We start from the raw sequence: 21,200 nt of genomic DNA, 5'->3' as shown, positions 1-21,200 counted from the left end.
AACCTACCGTAGAACCAGTACTCTGGCGCTCAAACATCCCCACCAATAATAGGTAAGGGACAGTCTAACATCCGTACACTCAACCCTATACCGAAAACTTAGAAAGTTTCTTATAACTCCTTGAAAATTGACATTGAAATTTGGATTAATGCAGAAGCATCAACAGAAATCCCAGTGATTGTTAATGTTTGCTAACTAGCTTACAAGTGCTAAGAAGACTTCGGAAGGGGAAAGATTACATCATCGTTAACTTAAGTCATTCGACTGAACTCCCTAAATTACATTGCTCGTACAATAGCAGGGGTAGAAACATGCAGAAGTACTTGTCGCTTGTCGCCTGCAGAAGGCCACAAAACAAACATGTGGAGCGATTCTACCTTGCTTCTCATCCATTAAACTGCAAATAATAGGGAAACAGAATTAAGAACAAAGCAACAAACAATAACCTCAATCTAAAAGATTAAACCAATGGAATCATATCAAAAGCTAGTTCATGACATATGTCGTGTATTAGAATTACGGAGAAATGAATAAAAATCTGCATGGATTGGGAATATTCACTGGGATTGAAGACAAATAACAATTTTTCCTTCATTGCATGGTACTCCCTCCGTCCCAGTCATTTGTTTACCTATTCCATTTTGGGGTGTCTTAGTCAATTTGACTTGTTTACCTTTCTATTTTAGGAATGCCTTTGATGGGCAATTTGATCCACCACTCAATTTAGTCCACTTGTCATCTAATAATTGGCCCCCTCTTCTTTCCTTGGTTTTTATGCCAAAACCAAAAGTAAACAAATGACTGGGACGGAGGGGGTATATGACTTTATGGCTTCAGATTATAAAGGTTGGCTATAATGGAGCCCTATTAACATAATTATCTGACAAGTCTCTAAATTCCCCAGAAAGTTCCCTATTTAATCTACATTAAGAACGTCGAACAATGTAACATAGGGGAAGGGCTGAAAGGGTGGTGAAGATACGTGTGATAATAGCTATAGGTTATTGTACAAATTTATGAACAGATGATCATTTTTACTCAAAGTTAGTTGCAAAGCAAACAGAACTACAAGTCTAAACCGAAAATTTTCAAGGAATGTTGATTTTGAAAGCTTAAGATACAAACTCAATCAGAAAGAGTTGCCTGCAAAATAAGATACTAAAATACATTTTTTTTAACAGAAGCAAAAACTTGATCATAGGAAAGGGAATAAGATGAGTCGTCTTATACGCGCTCTGTCCATTGTTAAACTTCCTAGTCTACTTTGCATAAAATTTACAAAACTTAGTAAATGTGTGAAAAAATTGTAAATGCAAGTTGACGAAAGTTGTGGAGTCAGACTATATTGAGCACTACTACAAAAAATGAAAATTCCAAGTGGGGAAGCTTATCCATGGACACTCCAAATAGGAAATCACAAATAACATTATGGACAGAGGGATTAATCAATAATTATTGAAGTTACCTAAGACAGTCTCAAACCTTAAGCTCCAAGATCAATAAATCACTTCTTCTTCCTACCACTGGCCTTCTGTTTTTTGTTAGCTGTTTCCTTCACAGCATCCTTTGCATCCTGACACGGAAAAAACTAAAATATGAATGGTACATACAGTGATAGCTAAAAGGAATCAACATTAAGTTATTCTCAGCATTAGATTGCTATGGAGTATGGACTATCATTTACAAATGAAAGAGAACGGCAAAATTCAACTGCAAATCCAGAATACAGAGAGAAAGTACCGTTGCTAATTATAGAACATAATATTTTGTCAAATTTTTAAGGTACAGATTTCAAGACGGGCTCTTATCATTGTCATAACTCTTGCTCCTAGCTGCTAGTTGGTGTTCCCATATTTCCTTTCCTAAACTATAATTTCTAGTGCATCTAGAGCATCCCCTTCAGACCCAACATAAACTCCATTAATTGCACACTTAGCTCCATGAAATCGAAGGCAAGCTCCCACAGCAATAGCCTGTTACAGATCAGTACTTACCTACAACTAACTTCAGTTCAGTCTTTTAGCTGTTAAAAAGAACCAACATCAAATGAAATAATAATGGCACCAGTGCACCACTAGAGCTTGACTGTTCTATAAATGTGTGATGACTTGTCCTTCGAAATTGTGTCACCAACATAGAGAGATATTTGAAAAGTGTTCTGCTTTGCCAACAAATCAGTGATTCAAACCCAACTCCGTCATGTTCTTCAGCATGTTACATTTTCCTTCACCATTTCTTTTAGAGTTGTAGAACATCAGGATATTAAACCTCTCGAGAAGCAAATACCTTAACAAAAATCATACTAAGTGACGAAGCCACCCATTACATAGAAATTCTGGATCACACCAAAAGACACCTTACCTCACTGCCTCCATACGTTTAGATTACCCAATAGTTTTTGTATAGCAATCCAACCAGGACCGTAACAAAATTCAGAACCAGAATACTTCTCCACATCCTATCCACAAAGATCTAACTATGGTCCAGGAAATCAAAGGAAATCCCAAGTATCATTTTCTTACATTGAAGAAAGGAGCTAGCCGACTATGCTCTCGAAATAAAATGCAACCTACTCCCTGGAAGTTCCCAAAGCCTCTCGCCCAGAATATTAATGCAGATCAGGTCGGCACTTTACATAATCTACCTATTAAAGAGACAATTCCCAAAGGATATACTTTATAGTTCCTAAACTATAAGGATAGACTATAGAGAGAGAGAGCAAAGAGAAGCATCATCTGCAAAATGCGCTTTGTACCTTCGCGGACTTATTAGCTTGTGTAAGTTATAGTTATTAAGCCTTAGAAGACTAAACTAGCAACCTTTATCAAAGTATCAGACCTGTATATTCTCACAAGCACTCACTTCCCTTTATACATCGATCACTGGAGCTAGAGGCATAAATGGTCTTTTGTACAGGTGTTCCTGAGAGGATGTGTTATCGGTATGTAAAGTACATTGCTCATTTATTTGAATATGAATGAAAGGAAAATGAGTGGAGATTCTTTTATTTGTGCAGCATGTGGGTTGATAAGAGGGGAGTATAGAGGATCCATTTTCCTTCCCTCAAAACCCTTCTAAAAATCAAAGCCCTCCAAAGTTGGACAGATTTGGGGAAAATGTTCCTCTACTTTTTCCACTCTCATCCCCCTTTCATTCATATTCCACGGAAAATCTCACCTTCCCCCAGCCTCCATCTAAAAGAATTCCCTCTCCTATATCCTGCATTCCTCCTTTTCCTTTCCTTCCCCTTCCATCATCACTTCCCTCTTTTTTCTTCCTATTTGCTTATCCAAACAAAACTGTTAAATTAGTAGTCCAAAAACGTCGATTTACCCAATAGTGGGAATTGACCAATTTTCATGGAACCTGAAGTTCCTATTATAACTTGCACCAAACAAACGAAAGGTCAATGTGGAAATACCTTTCTTTTAATAGGAACAGAATCTGTAGCAACGGGCTTGAAGAACGATTCCATCCTACAACCAAACAAAATAAAGGTGATACAAATGAATATGAGAGAGCACCTGACATGTCTTATAAAATTGGAGTGAAAAGAGCATTACGTACCGTCCCTGGGATGATTTATTTTTTGCTGCTTTAATTTTTTCTATCGCCTGACAAGAAAGGAAATGAAACGTCCACATAATTTATATTGAACACTCGTATTTATTTTACAAAAATAACAACTGAATCAGCTGCATAATACAACCCCAGATACCTTTGTCACTCTATCAATATTGAAGCCATTTTCCTTGACAAGAAAGTTCACCAGACCCTAATCCAAAATGACAAAATTTAAATAACCACGTTATTAGACAAAAGTTTATAATCTAGACTATATAATAAAAATAACCCACACCTCTTCATCAGGAGGGCTCCACTTCAGCTCAGGTTCCTCATTTTCAGGAAAGACATGAGGCTCTTTAAATAGGCGCCTGGCCTCTTGATAAGGCCAGTCATCAGCTATTTGATATCTGACAAAATATCTTAGTCAGCGCAAGTCAAACAGACAAAAAAAAAAACATAAACGAACTTGCTTGCACACACTGAAAAAACTGTGAGATCTTTTATCGTGTCTCTCATCAATGTCGAACAGAAACAGCCTCTCTGATATGACCAATAGGCTGACTGACCCCCACCCCTGCCCCCACCTAGGCAAGAGCCTGGTCAGAGCCATTAGGATTGTGTTTGGATGGTAAGATATGGATGGTTCCAAAGTCCTCCAAACAAAAATTAATATCCAGCCAGTTAAAGTAAGTGATTACACAATGCCATAAAGCTGATCAAACTCTCTACATAATTACACGAAAAAACAACGCTAAGAAGAATTGTTCGTGGCTCAAAAAAAATCTAATACAAATGTAAAGAGGATAAGAAAAATCAGTCTCTATGTTGAGATAACATTAAATGTAGATTGGTCCTTTTATTATCAATGCACCAGTAGGATTCCCTTTTATTTCTCCCATGAGCACTTATAACTTTTAAGTAAACGGTAAAAGATAAAAAACAAAAAAGGAAAAATGTTGCTTTCCAATGATTGAGAAGTTGAGTACTTACAAAATCAAACTACTAGACCTGAAGACAAATTGACTTGGAAAGCCTTTACATCAAGCATCAAAAGAATCAGGAAGATCACATCCCATGAAAAGAAGTTTGAATTTTTTTATTTTATTTTTTTGTTTAGCAATTTAAGGTGGGAACAATATAGAGGACACACTCGAAGCTCTCAAGTAAAGAACTGTCAGTACCTCTCTTTGTTTAAGTTCTCTAATATAGTTTCTATAGAGCCATGTTGTCGAATGAGCTTCAATGCAGTCATTCCACCAATTCCTGCAAATGGATTTAAAGTATATAAAAAGGTAAGTGCCAGATTAAACAGTGTCTTTAGATTTTAGACGTAATACTTCTTCATTAAACACGTTTGGCTCTTGTAAAAATTTAGAGCAGCCCTCAAGTGAAGCCTTCATAACATTGCTTACTTGTTCTGACACTTGATACAGACTTTTTTTTCGTACGGTTTAAGAAAAGGTAGAGCCATCCAAGGGACAAAAGCATAAAAATCAGTTCATTACAGCCACAGGTGTGGGGTCTAAGTTTATGAACAACCTTCAATGTGAATCATAAGACATTAGTTCACACAACCTGGTAAGAAATTGACACACTACTGCACTAGTCATTCCTATCATAGGTATCATTCTCATGATGAGAGAGCAGATAATCCTTATCATAAAACACAAATCTCTGAATTCTTATGTATCCAATAATCCATGAAGGGCTTACAAGGCTCTACATTACAAATTGAAACTAGGGAATAGAATACCAATTTAAAAAACCATAAGAAGGAATCCATAGCAAAAGAACCACAAATATTCAAAGAATGACACACTACACATGAAGGATGACCAATCATACTTGCAACTGTAGACACTAGTCACACTCGCACACACTGCCACTGAAACTTTAGGGGACATTAAAAAGTTCATCATTTCCTTTGTCAAGAAAGCAACTTGCTACTAAAACACGTAATGCATAACACTTGTTTTACTACACAGAGAATTTAAAAATAAAAACTTGAGGGTCCATCCCTACTCTGAAAAAATTAAGCTTTTTCTTGAAGCTAAAATGGGAGATGTTCACATATATACCTTAGTCCATCAATTAAAAAGGGATTCAATCATAATAATCAATCATGAGTTATAGTTATAAGTCATGACCACTTCCTGGTACCTTTAATGTTGTCACAGTAATCACAGCCAGAAAGAATGCACAAGTCGATGAATTGATCCATTGTGAGGTTCAGCTCCTCCAAGACCTAAAACAGAACAATCACGGTAAGTAATCAGTCAATAGTTCAAAGTGGAGACAACTACAATAATGCTCTCACACCTTAGCCATATCAAATTCCATAACTGGAATTTTCTTTGAGCTAGGATCCATCAAATGACGAAGAAATCTACAAGCCCCAAAGGTCAGAGAATCCATATCTTCGGACGCCACTGCATAAACCTGCAAGAAAAAAAAAATGAAGTGATGTTAACTAAGCAGAACATGTTGACATCCATAATGTGATTCCCATGACATTATATTTTACATATTGTGGATAATCATGGTATAAAAGAAACAATTATGCTTCAGGTGTACTCCTTGCAACACAATTCCACTCTATATTTATCAGAACGTTTATTCACGCATAACAGCCAAAAGTGAAGGACTGAAGGGTAATGGTCCATGATATGGCTATAGTACATACTTTTCCATTCTTGCAAAGTGCAGCACATTGTGCCTCAGCTTCAGAAGGAGCCTGCACCACAAGAAAATTCATATTTGTCAAAAAATAATTGACGGAACAAAATTCACAAAAGATAATGAAAAATTACCTCAACCACAGGCACTCCCATTAATTCCAGTAGTTTCTTACAGTCATCATTGTGCTGTTTTGTCACCTGCAAGATTAGAGAGTGACCAGTAAGAGTGTAAGACCACTGCGCTAGGAAAGGTCTCAGGGCAATGTCACAACCAAACTTTTGTTAGGCCCTTGGCTCTATTAGCTGCAAATTACACATTCAAGTACCAAACACAAATATTGCCAATGATTACCATCTAAGCCTACATCTGTTCCCCTCAAACAAAAGGGCGGACTTCTTAAAAGAAAAAATAGAGTTGGTGAGGGTTTATTTCCTTAAGCGACAGGTCACTAAATCACAAAGTTGCATACCCCAGAAGAAGTTTAAAAGCTGAAATCAATTCTCAACCTATAGAGATAACATACTTTTACGGTTCGTTTACTGAATTTTTCGATTCCTTCTTTATCTCCTTCCTGCATTTATCATTGAAGAAAGTTAATAATATGATAAGCATAATGCATATAGAAAACAGTGAACCTGTAACATGCTGCAAAACATAACAGATGCAGCTTTTTCAGCAATATTAGTTGGCAAAATCCACCTCTATGGCTGCAGATAAATCCTCAGTTGCATCAGCTCGTTTGGAGTACCTACATGAATGGCCATAGTCAAATCAACTGAATCGCTAGTTTTAATGAGTTTGAATGACAAGTAGACGGGTGTCAATACCGTTTTGCAAGTTCTTGTTTCTTCAAATCAGGAGGCTTTCCATCAAACACGTAGCTGTATAGCACAAATATTATTTTAATATTGGAAGAGAAAACAGAGTTAGTAAATTAATCATTTCGCACGTCAGAAAGTTGACTACAAAAGTAGAGTAGAATTCGTCGAAGAACAAACTTCTCCTATCAAGTACCAGGGAAAACGAACTAAGACGGCTAAAAAAAATGAAAAAGATAGAGATAATCTAAATGGTAAGAAAACAAATGAAAATAAGTAAAGAAGGAAAAGAAACTTACACAGGTTTTATCCCTGCTTCAAGAAGCCTAATGGTTCGTGAGAACATCCCCTGCAAATGACTATAGACAAACAAACAAAGTGGCAACAATTTTAAAAAAAAGAACAACTATGAAAACTGAAAATAAACTCCATTAGCCAAAGTAGACTGCCATAAACTCGAAGACTAAATCAAAGTATTAAATTAAAAGTCTCAAAAAACGATCCTCTCCTCCTGTTGCACTAAACAAGTTGAAACCCATTGCTATAGCTCAAGATAAGGCTAAGGTTGTGCATCTTCAAGCTTAAACACACCGTTAGTCAAAGGCACCACCATGTGCATCGATTCCCATGGCAAAATTTCTACATCGTTAGTTTTGTCTAATCCATTTTCAAGCAAAATGACTAATCTTGAGTAACTCAAGGCGCTAGGCATGCATTAACTATAACTCAAGAGACTCCACACATAACATGCCAAAGAGCCAAAATTGATTTTAATCGTAGTAATTTACATGTTTTTGGCTCAAATTATATGGCAATTGTCAGTTTCATATCAGCAATGTCGCCTAAGAGTATTCAATACTAGTCACGATAACGTAACAAAAAAGACGAAAGACATCAATTGAACAATGTGCAATACCTAGTGACTTCACCAGCCTCGTTCGTAAGCATCTCAGTTCCAGTTCTCCCCACTACAATCTACACCAATTAATCATACTTCAAACTTAAATTAATCAATAACCGTCTTAGGCTTGCAACATAGTCATTATAGCTATCATTAAATAAACCATATAACATGAAAAAACGCTGTCTTAAGCTTAATACAGGTCTTAAATGAGATTCTACGACTGGCGATAATAGGAAATAAATATAATTGTTGGACCTCAACCATCACCTTAAGGTTTTGGTTGAGATGGTTCATCTATCATGGTATCAGAGCCTTTGTGACCAAAGGTCACGGGTTCAAATTCTGGTATCCTTCAATAACTCACGAAGTGGACTTTCAGCACATGGTATGGGGGAGCATGTGCACTAACCACTCTTCGAGCCCAACGGGCATTCGAGTGAGGGGGCGTAATAGAAAATAAATATAATTGTTCGACCCCAACCATCACCTTAAGGTTTTGTTTGAGATGGTTCATCTATCAGGGGACACTGTAGTACCAATACATACTTAAACCTAATTAAAAAAACAACAAATAATTAAAATGATGAGAAAAACGTACAAGAAATTGATAAATGCTCATGCTGGCATCGACAGCGATTTTACGGCCGAAATAACTCTCGAATTTCTGCTCTTTCATGCATTTTGGCGCATTATCCGCCAATAACTTCGTTAAACCCTAATTTTTGGACGATAATAAATCATAAAATGAAGAACAATAAAACGGTAACATAGAAGAATATTGATAAAATTGAAATCAAATTAAAGAAGTAAGAAGAAAAAAATTGGAACCTTGATTCCCATTGAATAATCGAAGCAGCAGTGATTTTGTTGTTGTTGTTCGTCTTCAGGTTGACAGTGGTTTTCGGTCTATTGAATTTTGACTACGGTTTTGCTTTCTTTCCGCCTCTTTCTATTCTGTTTTCCCGCCTTCTCGACGCGTGGGGTACACAAATTACAGGCGGGTCGGGCCAGTGCCCCAATTTTCCAGCCCAGCACGGCTTACCCCACTAAAAATTCAAGACACTATATGGACCGGGCACGGGCCAGACATTATGGATCCCAGTCCGGCACGGCACAGCCCGACCCTTTTTTAGTACCGGGCCTGGCGACAAATTGACAGCCCATTTCGTCCCGGCTCAGCCTAGTGTACACCCCTACATACATTTGTTAAACCGAATTATCAGGTTGAGTCAGGTTATCTATGGAATTGTGTCACATGTTAATGAGTAAAAATCCTTAAACCCAAACGCAATCCAAATAGTTTTCGTGTGTTGTTTGTATTGACCCAATTACATAAATACGTTATTATATTCAACCCAAACCCGTTAATTTCGTGTCGAATTCATGCCATGTTTTCGTGTCATGTTAGTGTCGGTTCGTGTTTAGAAACTTCAACCTTAACCTAACCCAATTAAATCTCGTATCGTATTTGTGTTGACTCACTTACATTAATGGGTCACTAAACCTTAACCTGAACCCATTAATTATGTGACGGTTGCGTGTCATGATCGGGCGGTGTCATTCTATCATTTTAAGAACATGTGATCGAGTGTACAATTGTTGTAATTGGTTTATAGACTGTCAAGAAACCAACTCAACCAAAAGCTTAAACTGATGGTTTGTTAGAGTATAAAACTGATCTTGTGACTCTAACCATCGGCTTAAGCTTTTCAGTTTGATGATGTCTACTTTTTTGGTGTCTAATTCACTATGCTTAGTTTGATAAATTGAAGAAAATGTCCCTCTCCCCAAGATCATCATTTAGGGCCTGTTATCTAGTAGTCACCAATTTTGATAGAGAGAAGCCCCAATTATATAGAACATCAACGCTAGTATTGTAGTACTCTTCACATAGATGAATATAGATGATGCACATAAATGTTATTGTAAAGGATGTAACCAGATCGTCATTCATCCTCAAAGTTATGTTATATTCGTAAACCATCTTGCACAACGAAATGCAATCAACGATATATTAGAGTATATACAGAAACTTCATACGATTTTTTCAAATTTGTAGTCAATTATTTGATCTCTACGCATTTGTGGATGTTGTATACCTTTAGACCATCCCCAAGCAGAAGGTCGAGATAATCGGGTCATCAATATTTTTCTTCTTAATCACACCTTAATTATCTTGACCCACCTTTATCCTCCTGTTAGAAGGTCACGACCTGGTCAAAGAACCCAATTATTTTCCACTTTCCAGCCAATGAGAGACTGCCACCTACCGGGTCACCATACTCAACCAAAGGTCACCTTCCTTTGTTTTGACGGTTGTACTTTTTTTTGTTTCCAGCCAATGGAAGAATGCCACCTACCGGGTCACCAACAAGGTCACCAACTCAACTCAAGGTCACCAATTGACCCTGAGTTATTCAAGATCACCAAATTACCACCTTAATACTCCTTAATTACCGTCATTAGGGTGACCCAACAAGGTCACGACCCAGTTGGTGACCTTGCTTGGGCATGGTCTTAGAAAGAACTAATCATTGCATGCCTTTGAGGAAATTTCTTGCATGGAGGGTCGAAGCTATAATCTGGAGTACAATATATAATAAATCCTTCCACGTACAGAGACAACTTTACCAAAATGCATTTATAATACCACCTTTAATTAGGTAAGGTAGCTCGATTCACATACTAAAGTTATATCTACCCATGCCAGACTAATACTCCATCTAATCTAATCTAATCTCTTTCACCTACAAAATTAATGAATACGCATCTGTAAAGTTATCCACTTTTATTCACATGCCCATCCATATAAGTGATCACAAATTATCCGAGATATAGACCGTCATATGGTGCGACCACTTAGTATTTTTCGGGTAAAGAGTTTTATATTAAAAAATGATCACTTTTTACCGTAAAATAACACTGTTTTTTAACATAAATTCGTCACTTTTTGCCTAAAAGTTATCACTTTTAAAGGTTGCACCGTACAACAGTTTTATTGTAAATTTTATGCTAGAAGTAACGACTTTTTAAAAATGGTTACTGTTTATTATAAAATGGTCATTTTTAATCTGTCGCATCATATGATCGTTGCACCCAATAATAGGAGTACTATATAAGTGATCATTTAACTAAAACTACACCTAATATTTTCATCACCAAAAATAAAAAATGAAGAGAGAAAAAGGAGCATATTATAGAAGACTAGGTTGGGTAATGATAGTACCATGCACAAGCAAGAAAGCATTAAGGACTGATTCTCAAAAGGGCATTGGAGGAATGCTAGGTACGAAGCTTGCTACAATTGTTGAAGAAGAGCATGAGGGTTTATACGATCGAGTCGGCGAACTCCGATACAACGATCCGTCCTCAAACACCAAAATTATGGGTACTAACAAGTTATTATGGTTTAATAAGGAGAAGAAGAAAGGGAAGGAATTGATTCGATCGAGGTTTAAGAAGAGTAGGCTTCTTGTTTCTCATAATCTTTGCATTAAGGGTTCTTATATTAATTTTCTTGCTGGTTTTGTTGCTAAAGGTAGCTTAACTGGTCTCCCTCAGCTCGTTATTAGTTTTTTTAATTTCAAATAAGCACACTATGTCGCGGATAAGCATCGTGAATTCGTGATGGTATGTAATAATAATTACCAGTTGTTAATTGTTAATTAAATTAACGTTAATAATCAGGCGTGATGACTGATGGTGATAGTTAATTTTAGTTGATGACTTGATGATGTATATATGCATAATATTTAATAATGTGTACTCCTATGTCGTAATGCAATAGATGTATGGGTTTGTAATTTGTTGTATTTTATTTTTTCCAATGAATCTGATATTTGTTAATATTTGATTAAATTACTGTTCACAATGAGCATAGAAAGTAAATACTCCGTAAATGACTGAAATCGAAAGAGTTGTATTGTCATTACGAATTTACGATCTGAAGTATATATGTTCTTAATTATTAGTGGTGACATGTAAATTAAATATGTAATGTTAGTTTTGAAAAAAAAACATGGAGGAGTAGTCGGCAAATATTTGATGTAAATTAAAAATATAGGTGTAGAGCTAAATAGTACTCCGTATTGAGATTTTTTTTGAATAACGATAACCATTTTGTGTGCAATATAATATATAATTATAATGTTATTATCGTTTTATTTTCCTTGTATTTCTTCTTTATTTTTTTACGAAATTTGTAATGGCAAAATCGTCACGAACTGGTTTAATAAAATTTGATACTTTTCTTCATCCTTTATAGTCTTTTGCTAAATTGTGCTTGAACCAACAATGAAGAAAGTAGCTTTGTTCTTTAACAAAAGAATAATAACGAACATCATCATAACTTATTAACTTAGTTACTACTTCGTACTTACTTGTTACTAGCATGGTTGAGGTAGAAATTGAAGAAGGCACATGTAGGGATGTCAATGGGGCGGGGTGGGTGCGGAGGAGGGGTAACCCGCACCCGCCCCGCGAGTCTATAATGCGTACCCACACCCGCCCCGCGACCCGCGGCGGGTTGAACTTTTCAAACCCGTCCCCGCCCCGCGGGGACCCGTTGACCCGCCAAATTACCTATCTGCTCATAAACAATTTTTAAAAATATAAATCTAAAATCTAAAATATACTAGTCGTACTACTTATACAAATAAGTTTTCGCAAAATATACATTCAATTAACTAGTACACAAGTTTTTCAAACCATGAAAGAGTTTTACAAACAATGAAACACATGTCCAAAGTAAACAAAGCTGCTTGATCAAATTAACAGAGCTTCACTCATTGTTCCCTCAAATCATCTAAAGCTCCGTTAGCATTCTTACCAAGTATCATTGGTTTGGGCTTTTTATCCTCTTGTTATAATTTTCTTTTATTATTATAGTATAATTACTACTACTTATTATAGGTGGGTTGGTGATTTGGAGATGAGTGAGGCGGGTATAAGCGGACCGGGGACATGCGGAGCGGGGCGGGCGGGGTGGGTGTGGGGCGGGGTGGGTATGGGGCGGGTTTCATGTGATACCCATCCCCGCCCCACGACCCGCGACGAATGATACTTTTGAAACCCATCCCCGCCCCATGACCCGTCAAATCATTACCCGCGCCCGCCCCAAGTGGGGCGGGTGCGGGGCGAGACCCGCCAAAACCCGCCCCACTGACATCCCTAGGCACATGCATGGTTGTATCATTGTATTTACGGAGTACGGACAAATTTTATATATTAAAAACGGCGTACCTGAAATTCATATCGATCTTGCATCATAACTAGGGATCATCTTAAGAAAAATGAGTGTTTTTAAATTGTTTGTCAAAATTCATCCTTCTACAAAAATGTGATATATGATATTGAACACAGTCGTTTTTGAAAGAAGCGTCTTTAAATCGGAGATTAAAAAATTCCTTGGTTTTAAATTAAAGGAAAAATTGACAAGAATAATCCAACCTTTTGTCTCTCTTCCGAAAACAGTCCCACCTTTCATTAATCTCATAATAATCCTACCTTTATATCCCATCTTCTTCAAATGAGCCTTATGACTTGTTACTTGCTTAGCCAGTTATTAATATTTTTTACTCTCTTTTTTTCCTTCAGTCATCCTCCTTCCCCCTCATCTACTCTTCTCACATTTCTTCCTTTTTTTATTTTCCTGATTTTAACTCCCTCATCACCATTACCACTACTTATCCCTTTGCACTCCCTCTGGCCTCCGCCATCACCACCATCATCTATCCCTCTTTTACCTCTTTTTCTCACTCCCTCTCATCTCTCTTTAATAATTTTTCACAATTTTTAATTGAAGAGGGTATTTACAATTAGAAGAAAAGATGCCTTTATTGTCAATGCGTACATGCCTTTGTGTGATACAACACCAATCCAATTAATTTGTTTAAAGTGATAAACTTTGTGTCAAATTAGGAAAATTTGGAATTGGTCTTTTTAATCAAAATGTTATAATCTAGAATTGGTATAGGGTATCATAGTCTATGAAACTGGGTTTGCGGCGACTGTTCTTGCGCCATTAACGTGGTGGTCATGTCTTTCTCGTGCGCGCTGCTCGTCAAACCTAGTGATGACTCGTGAACCCTAAACTAACAGCCTATGGTGGCAGCGGCGGATCTACTAAGGCCATTCCGGGGTGCGCGGACACCGGAAACGGAAATTTTTTTTGCGTATTTTGTCTAATTTTCAGGCTAAAAAAATAAATTTATAACTTTTTTATGTGTATATACTCCCTCCATTCAACTCCACTTTACAAGTATTCTATTTCCGTTCATTCAACTCCACTTTACAGGTTTCCTTATTTGGACATGTAAAAGACCTTTCTATCCTTATTGAAAATCTATATTTACAAAAAATGACATTCATACCCCACACAAATCCACCATAAAACTCACCTTTATATTTTTTTAATATCTTTAACCCCACCATTCCCTTTCCCTATGTACTTTTAATAGTTTTTTTAATCCGTTTCTTAATACCCGTGTAAAAAGCATAGTTGCAAAGTGGAGTTGAATGGAGGGAGTAGATTTTAAATATTAATCCGGACCCCGGAAAAAAAGATTTCTGTATTCGCTATTGTATGGTGGTGTGTTCCGCAAACGAACTTCCCTTGAAGACCTTGATGGTCCTCTTGCTCCTTGCACGAATAGAGCCATGGTGGTGTCGTTTAGGTTGTGCGAACATCGCACACCTTTGAAATGATGACAATGGCGACGAACGACATGGCTGCTATGACAATGGTGGTAAGACGCCAAAAAGACGATGTTGATTAATGGTGTAACCAGAGGTCTAGGTCGAGCTCTAGCTATCGAAATGATGAAACGAGGTCACCGCGTCATTGGTTGCGCTGGCTCTCAAGATAAGCTCGACTCCATTCTTCCCAATCTCAATTATTCATCTTCTTCTTCTCCTCACTTTCGCTATATAATATCGTCTTACATTTTCATGTTTTATGACATTTCGTTACCCATTTATTTCCTAAATTGAATTTGAAATTATTGTTTGAGGTTTTTTGATTTTGTAAAAAACTAAGTTATAGAAGGGAGGAATTGACCTACAATTTCAAGATGGCCACATTACCTACTATAACAAGTCATTATTATGGAAGGATTGTTTAAAGAAGATGGGGTTTAAAGCTGGGATTATTTTAAGATTATTGAAAGGTGAGATTATTCTTGGAAGACTACCTAAAGGTGGGATTATTCTCATCAATTATTCCTAAATTAAATTGTCCACTTTTAATTTTAGTTAGAGATGGTCATTTTCCGGGCCAATATAACAAAAATGGTCCATTTATGTGGGTCAAGCCGGCCCAATGTGTGAGCCTATTTAGCAAGCCTTATTGGTTAAATTGGGCTTTGGGGCCTAAATGAGCTTTTTGGGCTCTAAAATCTACGGCGAGCATATGAGTTGTTCTCTAAAAATAAAATACGGACAAATATCGCCACTTTAGAATACTTAATCATGTACTCGTAGATATGATTTATGTTACATAGACATCGTTTTTAAATCTCAATAAATGTACATGAGTTTGTAAAGAAGCGTTTATAACTTTGCTACTTTGTCAAATTTTATAAGAAAAATATTACTTTAATTATAAATGTGGGCCGAATCTGACGGATAGTGTATGAAGTGTGAGGTGAGTCTAACAATAGTGAAATAATAAAGACTATCCCGTAATAAAAAGTTGATGTGAAGACTAAGGGCTCGCTTAGGATGAGCCGTGAGCATAATTATTACTGTAGTAATAGAGGCAGAAACAAAAAGAAATGGGAGGAGATTGGTGGTTACTAGTGATTGTGGAGGGTGGACAGAGGAGGTGAGGGAGGAATTATTATCTCCATATAAAGGTAGTATATTACTTAAGGTGGAGGTAGGTAACTATGGCTATGTTTGGCAAGGCGTTTCAGCTACCTGATTTGACTAATATTTCAGGTAATTGTTTTACCTAATGTTGTTTGGTAAAGTCATTTCAGGTACCTGAAATGACTTTTCAGGTACCTTAAATGAAAAGTTACATGTCAGGTACCTGAAATGAAAAACTATCCCAGGTATCTTTTTAAAGTTTCAGGTAGCTGAAATGTTCTACTTTACATATTTACCATTTATTTAAATTAATTTATTATAATTATTAATGTCCTTTTATGTCATTTTACAAAAAATCAGTTATCTTTTTAGTTAGTTTTACCAAACACTTAACAATTAATCAGCTACCTTATCAGTTTCCAATTTTCAGCTAGCTTTTCAGGTACCTTTTTAATTTCAGTCACCTTATCAGGTTTCAGGTACCTTTTCAGTCAGTTTTACCAAACAGAGCCTATTACTTCCTTAATGAAGGGACTATTACCCTATCTTCTTCTCCCATTTCCATCTCTCACCATCATTATTTTTCTCCATTTATAATTCACAAAATCTCATTTAAGACGAGTACTATCCGTCTTAAGATTAAGACAGGTCAAATAATTACCAGCTTTATAGATGAGACAAAAACAAAATGCCAAAATGTTAACAAAAGACTTCTTTCCATATTAAGTTTCTTAAATACAACGACCCATTGGATTGTATATATCAAAACCCTAATAATAATTACCCGTTCCAAAGAAGCTCTAAAGTTTTTTTTTTTTGTTTGAGTAATGTTAAATACAACCCTTAGAATTGTATTTAAGCATTTAATACCTTTTATATGTGGCATCAACTTGGGAATTAAGAAATTAATTACACATTAATCAACGCACTTAATACAAATACTTAGGATTTATTTCTCTTATAACTCCTTAAATACAGTCCTTAAAACTATATTTATCACGTTCCATTATTTTTTTACCAATAATCATACCCTTAATTTGGAACAAGACAAAAACTCGCATAGATATTATGAACATATATTTTACGGTGTACCCCTCCTTTTTTTTATATTTTACAGTGTACCCTAAACTTCTTACTTATTTCTCCATCATTACCAAGTTTAACTCTCCATTAACTTTATCACTATCAAACAACCATACTTTGGAATCTATTCTGACTGGAGTATTATTGTTGTATCACCATCCTATATGAAAAATATCACAAATCACTTTTAATAAGCAAAAACTACTATTAAAAACATCCGAAATGATTCATGACATGATAATGGAGATTTGATGAACTTTTAATTAGATTTTTATACTATTTGGTTGGTTAATGTGTAATTCAGCGAACTAATAAGTACATGGGTTAAGTTATCGGGTAATTGAAATAGTAAATAAGTCATTTAATAGGTCAATTAAGAAACCAAGTTAGTAAAGACAATAAAGAAAATCATGATATAGACTAATGTATACAATTCAGAGGTATACTATAAAATTTTAAAAATGTAAAGGTACAACATAGAAAAAACCGAAAAACACGAGGTGCACCGTAGAATATTTTTTTTTTTAAGACAAGTGTAGATATTCACAAATTCTTATTTCAGACGGGCTGTTTTCCCGTCTGAAATAAGACTGACAAAATGTTGCCATTTTTTAATTAGAGAATGTAACCATTTAATCCAGCATTTGTTATCACTAGAGGTGTCACTTTTTACCCTGAAAATGATTGTGGAAAATAACGGTAAAATGTTATCAGAAAATAACAACATTTTATTGTAAAATGACAACATGTTGTCCATCTTATTTCAGACGAGAAACAGCCGTATGAAGCAAGACGCGCCGATATTCACTACTTCCTCCATTCAACTCCACTTTACATGTTTGCTTTATTACGTTTGCCAACGCGACTTTTACGCGGTAAATATCTTTAGCTATATATTTGCAAAAATGATAAAAGTTAGATATTTTTAATGTACTCTTAAAGATGAATCAAATAAGATCGCACATGAATATATTTTAACTTATGTATCGAGAGAAAATTGAAATTAAATGTTCGCTTGTGAATAGTGTGCAAAAGAGAAACATGCAAAGTGGAGTTAGAGGGAGTAAATAACTGTATGAACATAATAGTGTGGCAGTTGGATAATGCGACCCACTTGTCCTGTGGCAGTTGGATAATGCGACCCACTTGTCCATATTAACTAGATAACTTCCACATACAAAGATATTATCTCTGTGTTCACTACATAACCGTTATCAGCCCGTGGGCCCGGTGATAATAGCCTATCCATATACTACCGAAACATCAAGGCCCAGCATCACTAGCTTGGGCCACAGGGGCTTAAATTGCATTAACATAATCAAACGACGCAAGTTCGTCAGTGTTCGAAAAGAGTACATCGACCCAACTACGTCTGCCTACGGACCATGGTTCGTCAGTGTTCGAAAAGAGTACATCGACGCAAGCTCATGTGCAACTCTATTAAATGATCTTTTAATGTAAGAAAACTCAACAACTTCAAAGAAAAAACACAAAGAATAAATATCATTGTAATTCGTAAATAAGATATATGCCAATGTAAGATGATATTTGATGGTGGATGACTACAATTAAATATTTTATTCTTGTCATAAAATATCAAATTATTATTATTTTTTTTTTTTGATGACAAGGGGGTTGAATCCCCCCGAGCCCATGCATTCCCGCACCACCACATGGACCATGTAAGCCACCCCTTTGGGGGCTGCAGTGGCCAAGTGATCATCGCCTCAACTGGTAGTCGAATCCGTGACCTCTATCAACTCCTGCACACGCATAAATATCAAATTATAAATTATTTAGTTTTCACTCATTAGAATTGGGTTAGTTTTAACTATTTTCTATAATAGTTTGTGTTTTTTTTCTCCCCCTCCAACCTTAACTCTTTCTTATTTTCCCTCGAGTTGATTGAATTTAGTTAATCTTACTCGATTTGTACTAAATAAAAGTCACATATATTCATGTGATTTAATGATTTATGTTATGAAGTACGTAGTATAATGTAAAACAACTCACTAATCATTATACTATCCTTTAAATGAAAACATGTAAGTTCAATCTAGTTTAATGCTAGCTTTGGAAGTAAGTTAAAATAAAATATCTCACTGAATAAATTAGAAGTTTAATTAAATAAAATGAAGAGATATTCTTCAATAACCAAAGTACAACGGAATAATAACCGGCCAGTACAACGAAATAACCAAAGTACAAGGGAATAATAACTAGTAATGTTGCTAATTAACCCGTTAAAATTTTTTGTCTTATATCTGTAAGTGTGAGCATATTTAACCTATTTTCATCGACTTTAAGACGGATATTATCATTCTAAAAGAGACTTACTGCACTTAGACTAGCATAATGACTCAACATTGAGAAAACAACACACAATGTCATACGAGTGGCATCAATTTTGAAATAGTTATGATCCATTTGATATTATCATAATGATTTCAAGACGCAAACGATGTTCCATCCTAAACTAATTCAGAATAAGAATAATATCTCATTGGTTCATAAGATATTCGATTATGTTCCATTTGGTCGATGTGAGACACTCAAATGCGACATTTTACTTGAGTTGAAATCAAATTCGGATCCTCACTTTACCTTACTCGCCTATTATATAAGTAAAAAAACATTGTTTTTACTTAACCCAAAATAAATAAATATAGTCAAATGGAAAAGTAAAACACTTCCATTTTTCATATCATATATTTATATTAAGAAAGAAGTCAAACAAAAGTCAAGCTTCTTCTACAATTGACAGGATGATGAGAAAGAACAGGAATTCCCCAAGTAGAAGTAAGTATGAGATTACTACCACAATCAAAATCTATCAACTTCCTTACAACTTCATTGTAAATTCTAGCAATTTTTCTAGGAAATACTATCAATGAAAATGCTTTCCAACTTATTCTTTTCGATTTCGACATCTTCAACCCTTTGATCATCTTCCCATTCATCTTCTTCACCCAAAAACATCTTCTTCTAACCTTCATTGCATTAAACTTGGTACCATATTCCTCTTCTCTTACCAACTTTTCATATCGATATCGCGGTAGGAGATTTTGAAACCCCATTTGCATGATCATCTTCTACAAATTGCTTATAAATGAAGATGGAAATATCCTTTTTTGTGGGAAATGAATGAATAAATTGGTTTTTAGTGAAGTATGAATGAATAGAAGGATTAGCTTAGGTATATATATAATGGGCGCAAACTCTATTGTACTAACGTACGAAAAATGTGACCATTTTTTTTGGTAAATAGTGATCATTTTTTCTGACTAAAAAATGACCATTTTTTTTTAAGTTGTCACTATATATAAAAAAAGTGGTCTTTTTTGGGCAAAAAAACACGGAAAAAACCGTTGTACAATGGCTGATGATATATAGGGTATTATTGGTATGTAGAGACAAAAGACAGGGGTCGTAGAATATGAGTTTATTTATTCAATTTTTAGTACAATTTGTCAAAATAATTAAGACATGATTTTGTAGATACAGTGCATTTTTAAGTTAATCTAAGGTGGCAGATTTGCCATGACTAATTAAATTAGAAGTATAATATGCTTGAGGACAAAATGTAAGGTTTATATTATGTGAAGGAGATTATTGGAAAGGTAGAAGTTAATGGTAGCTATGCCTACTAGTAATAATAAGGGCTATTTGTGTCAACTTGTTTGAATAATTGTATCACAAGATTGTTAGTTAAGTCTTTTATTTTTATTTTTTCGGCAATTTAAGAATTATGATTTCATGTTAACGATCCGATGAATTATATATATCTGCGAGAAAAAGATAAGGTTCATTTCATAAACTCGATACAAAAAAACAAATATTAAAAAGTAATGGCAGTTATGCAATTGGGTAACAAGTTAGCAACTTCTTAATTACTTCTCTAGATTTTTGAGGTAGCGGCTGCTAGCATGCTACCCTTTGTTCCTTAGTAGATCTGTCCCTACTTACAAAGTGAGTACATTACAATTACCAGTTATATATAGAACTTATGAATTGAATTATTGTTACATATTAATATATGATCTATCGTATCATCTATGAAAGCGACGACAATAACTCCATCACATGTTATCCTTCATATTAGCTATTGCAAAACAATCTAAACTCCTCATTGATGTAATTTCCCTAGCAACTATGTCAAAATTATTGGAACCATGAGTCTATCATATGCCCTACCCAATTTGTACTAACTTGAGTTATGAGATAATAACAACCTACTACCCTAGAAAGGTGACTCCCCAATGTGACAATAAGAATTTAAAGCAATGTTCAATAGTGTCCATATATAGTGCCAAATAAGGGATTAGAGTTAAAATAAGAGC

General features: G+C 35.4%; 1 protein-coding gene across 3 annotated transcripts; it reads right to left on the bottom strand.

Annotated features, from left to right (window-relative positions):
• Positions 1-106: 106 nt before the first annotated feature.
• LOC141622119 (flap endonuclease 1-like) lies at positions 107-9,030 on the bottom strand. 3 transcript variants are annotated; one of them, XM_074438173.1, is made up of 18 exons: positions 8,797-9,030; positions 8,567-8,683; positions 7,981-8,039; positions 7,364-7,423; positions 7,074-7,127; positions 6,946-6,994; positions 6,770-6,817; positions 6,378-6,443; positions 6,251-6,301; positions 5,887-6,006; positions 5,728-5,812; positions 4,749-4,830; positions 3,860-3,974; positions 3,719-3,775; positions 3,568-3,614; positions 3,422-3,476; positions 1,466-1,573; positions 107-397 (listed from the first exon to the last, which is right to left on the bottom strand). In XM_074438173.1, exons 1-17 carry the CDS (start codon positions 8,806-8,808, stop codon positions 1,505-1,507), a joined length of 1,146 nt encoding a protein of 381 aa, XP_074294274.1. In that variant the 5' UTR covers positions 8,809-9,030; the 3' UTR covers positions 107-397; positions 1,466-1,504. The 3 variants fall into 3 exon arrangements, with proteins under 3 accessions (XP_074294274.1, XP_074294275.1, XP_074294276.1); XM_074438174.1 differs by having other exon boundaries at positions 1,483-1,573; positions 8,797-8,964; XM_074438175.1 differs by lacking the exons at positions 107-397; positions 1,466-1,573 and adding an exon at positions 2,288-2,335 and having other exon boundaries at positions 8,797-8,932.
• Positions 9,031-21,200: the final 12,170 nt, after the last annotated feature.

This window comes from Silene latifolia, chromosome X (assembly GCF_048544455.1).
Source record: "Silene latifolia isolate original U9 population chromosome X, ASM4854445v1, whole genome shotgun sequence".
NCBI lineage: Eukaryota > Viridiplantae > Streptophyta > Magnoliopsida > Caryophyllales > Caryophyllaceae > Silene > Silene latifolia.
This window is presented reverse-complemented; position numbering and strand designations above follow the sequence as displayed.

Excerpts from the sequence above, each read along its gene's own strand:
- LOC141622119 (XM_074438173.1), bottom strand. Across the intron at positions 7,128-7,363 it reads GAAGCAGGGATAAAACCTGT|CTACGTGTTTGATGGAAAGC; the intron begins GTAAGTTTCTTT and ends TGTGCTATACAG. Across the intron at positions 5,813-5,886 it reads TGGAATTTGATATGGCTAAG|GTCTTGGAGGAGCTGAACCT; the intron begins GTGTGAGAGCAT and ends GTTCTGTTTTAG.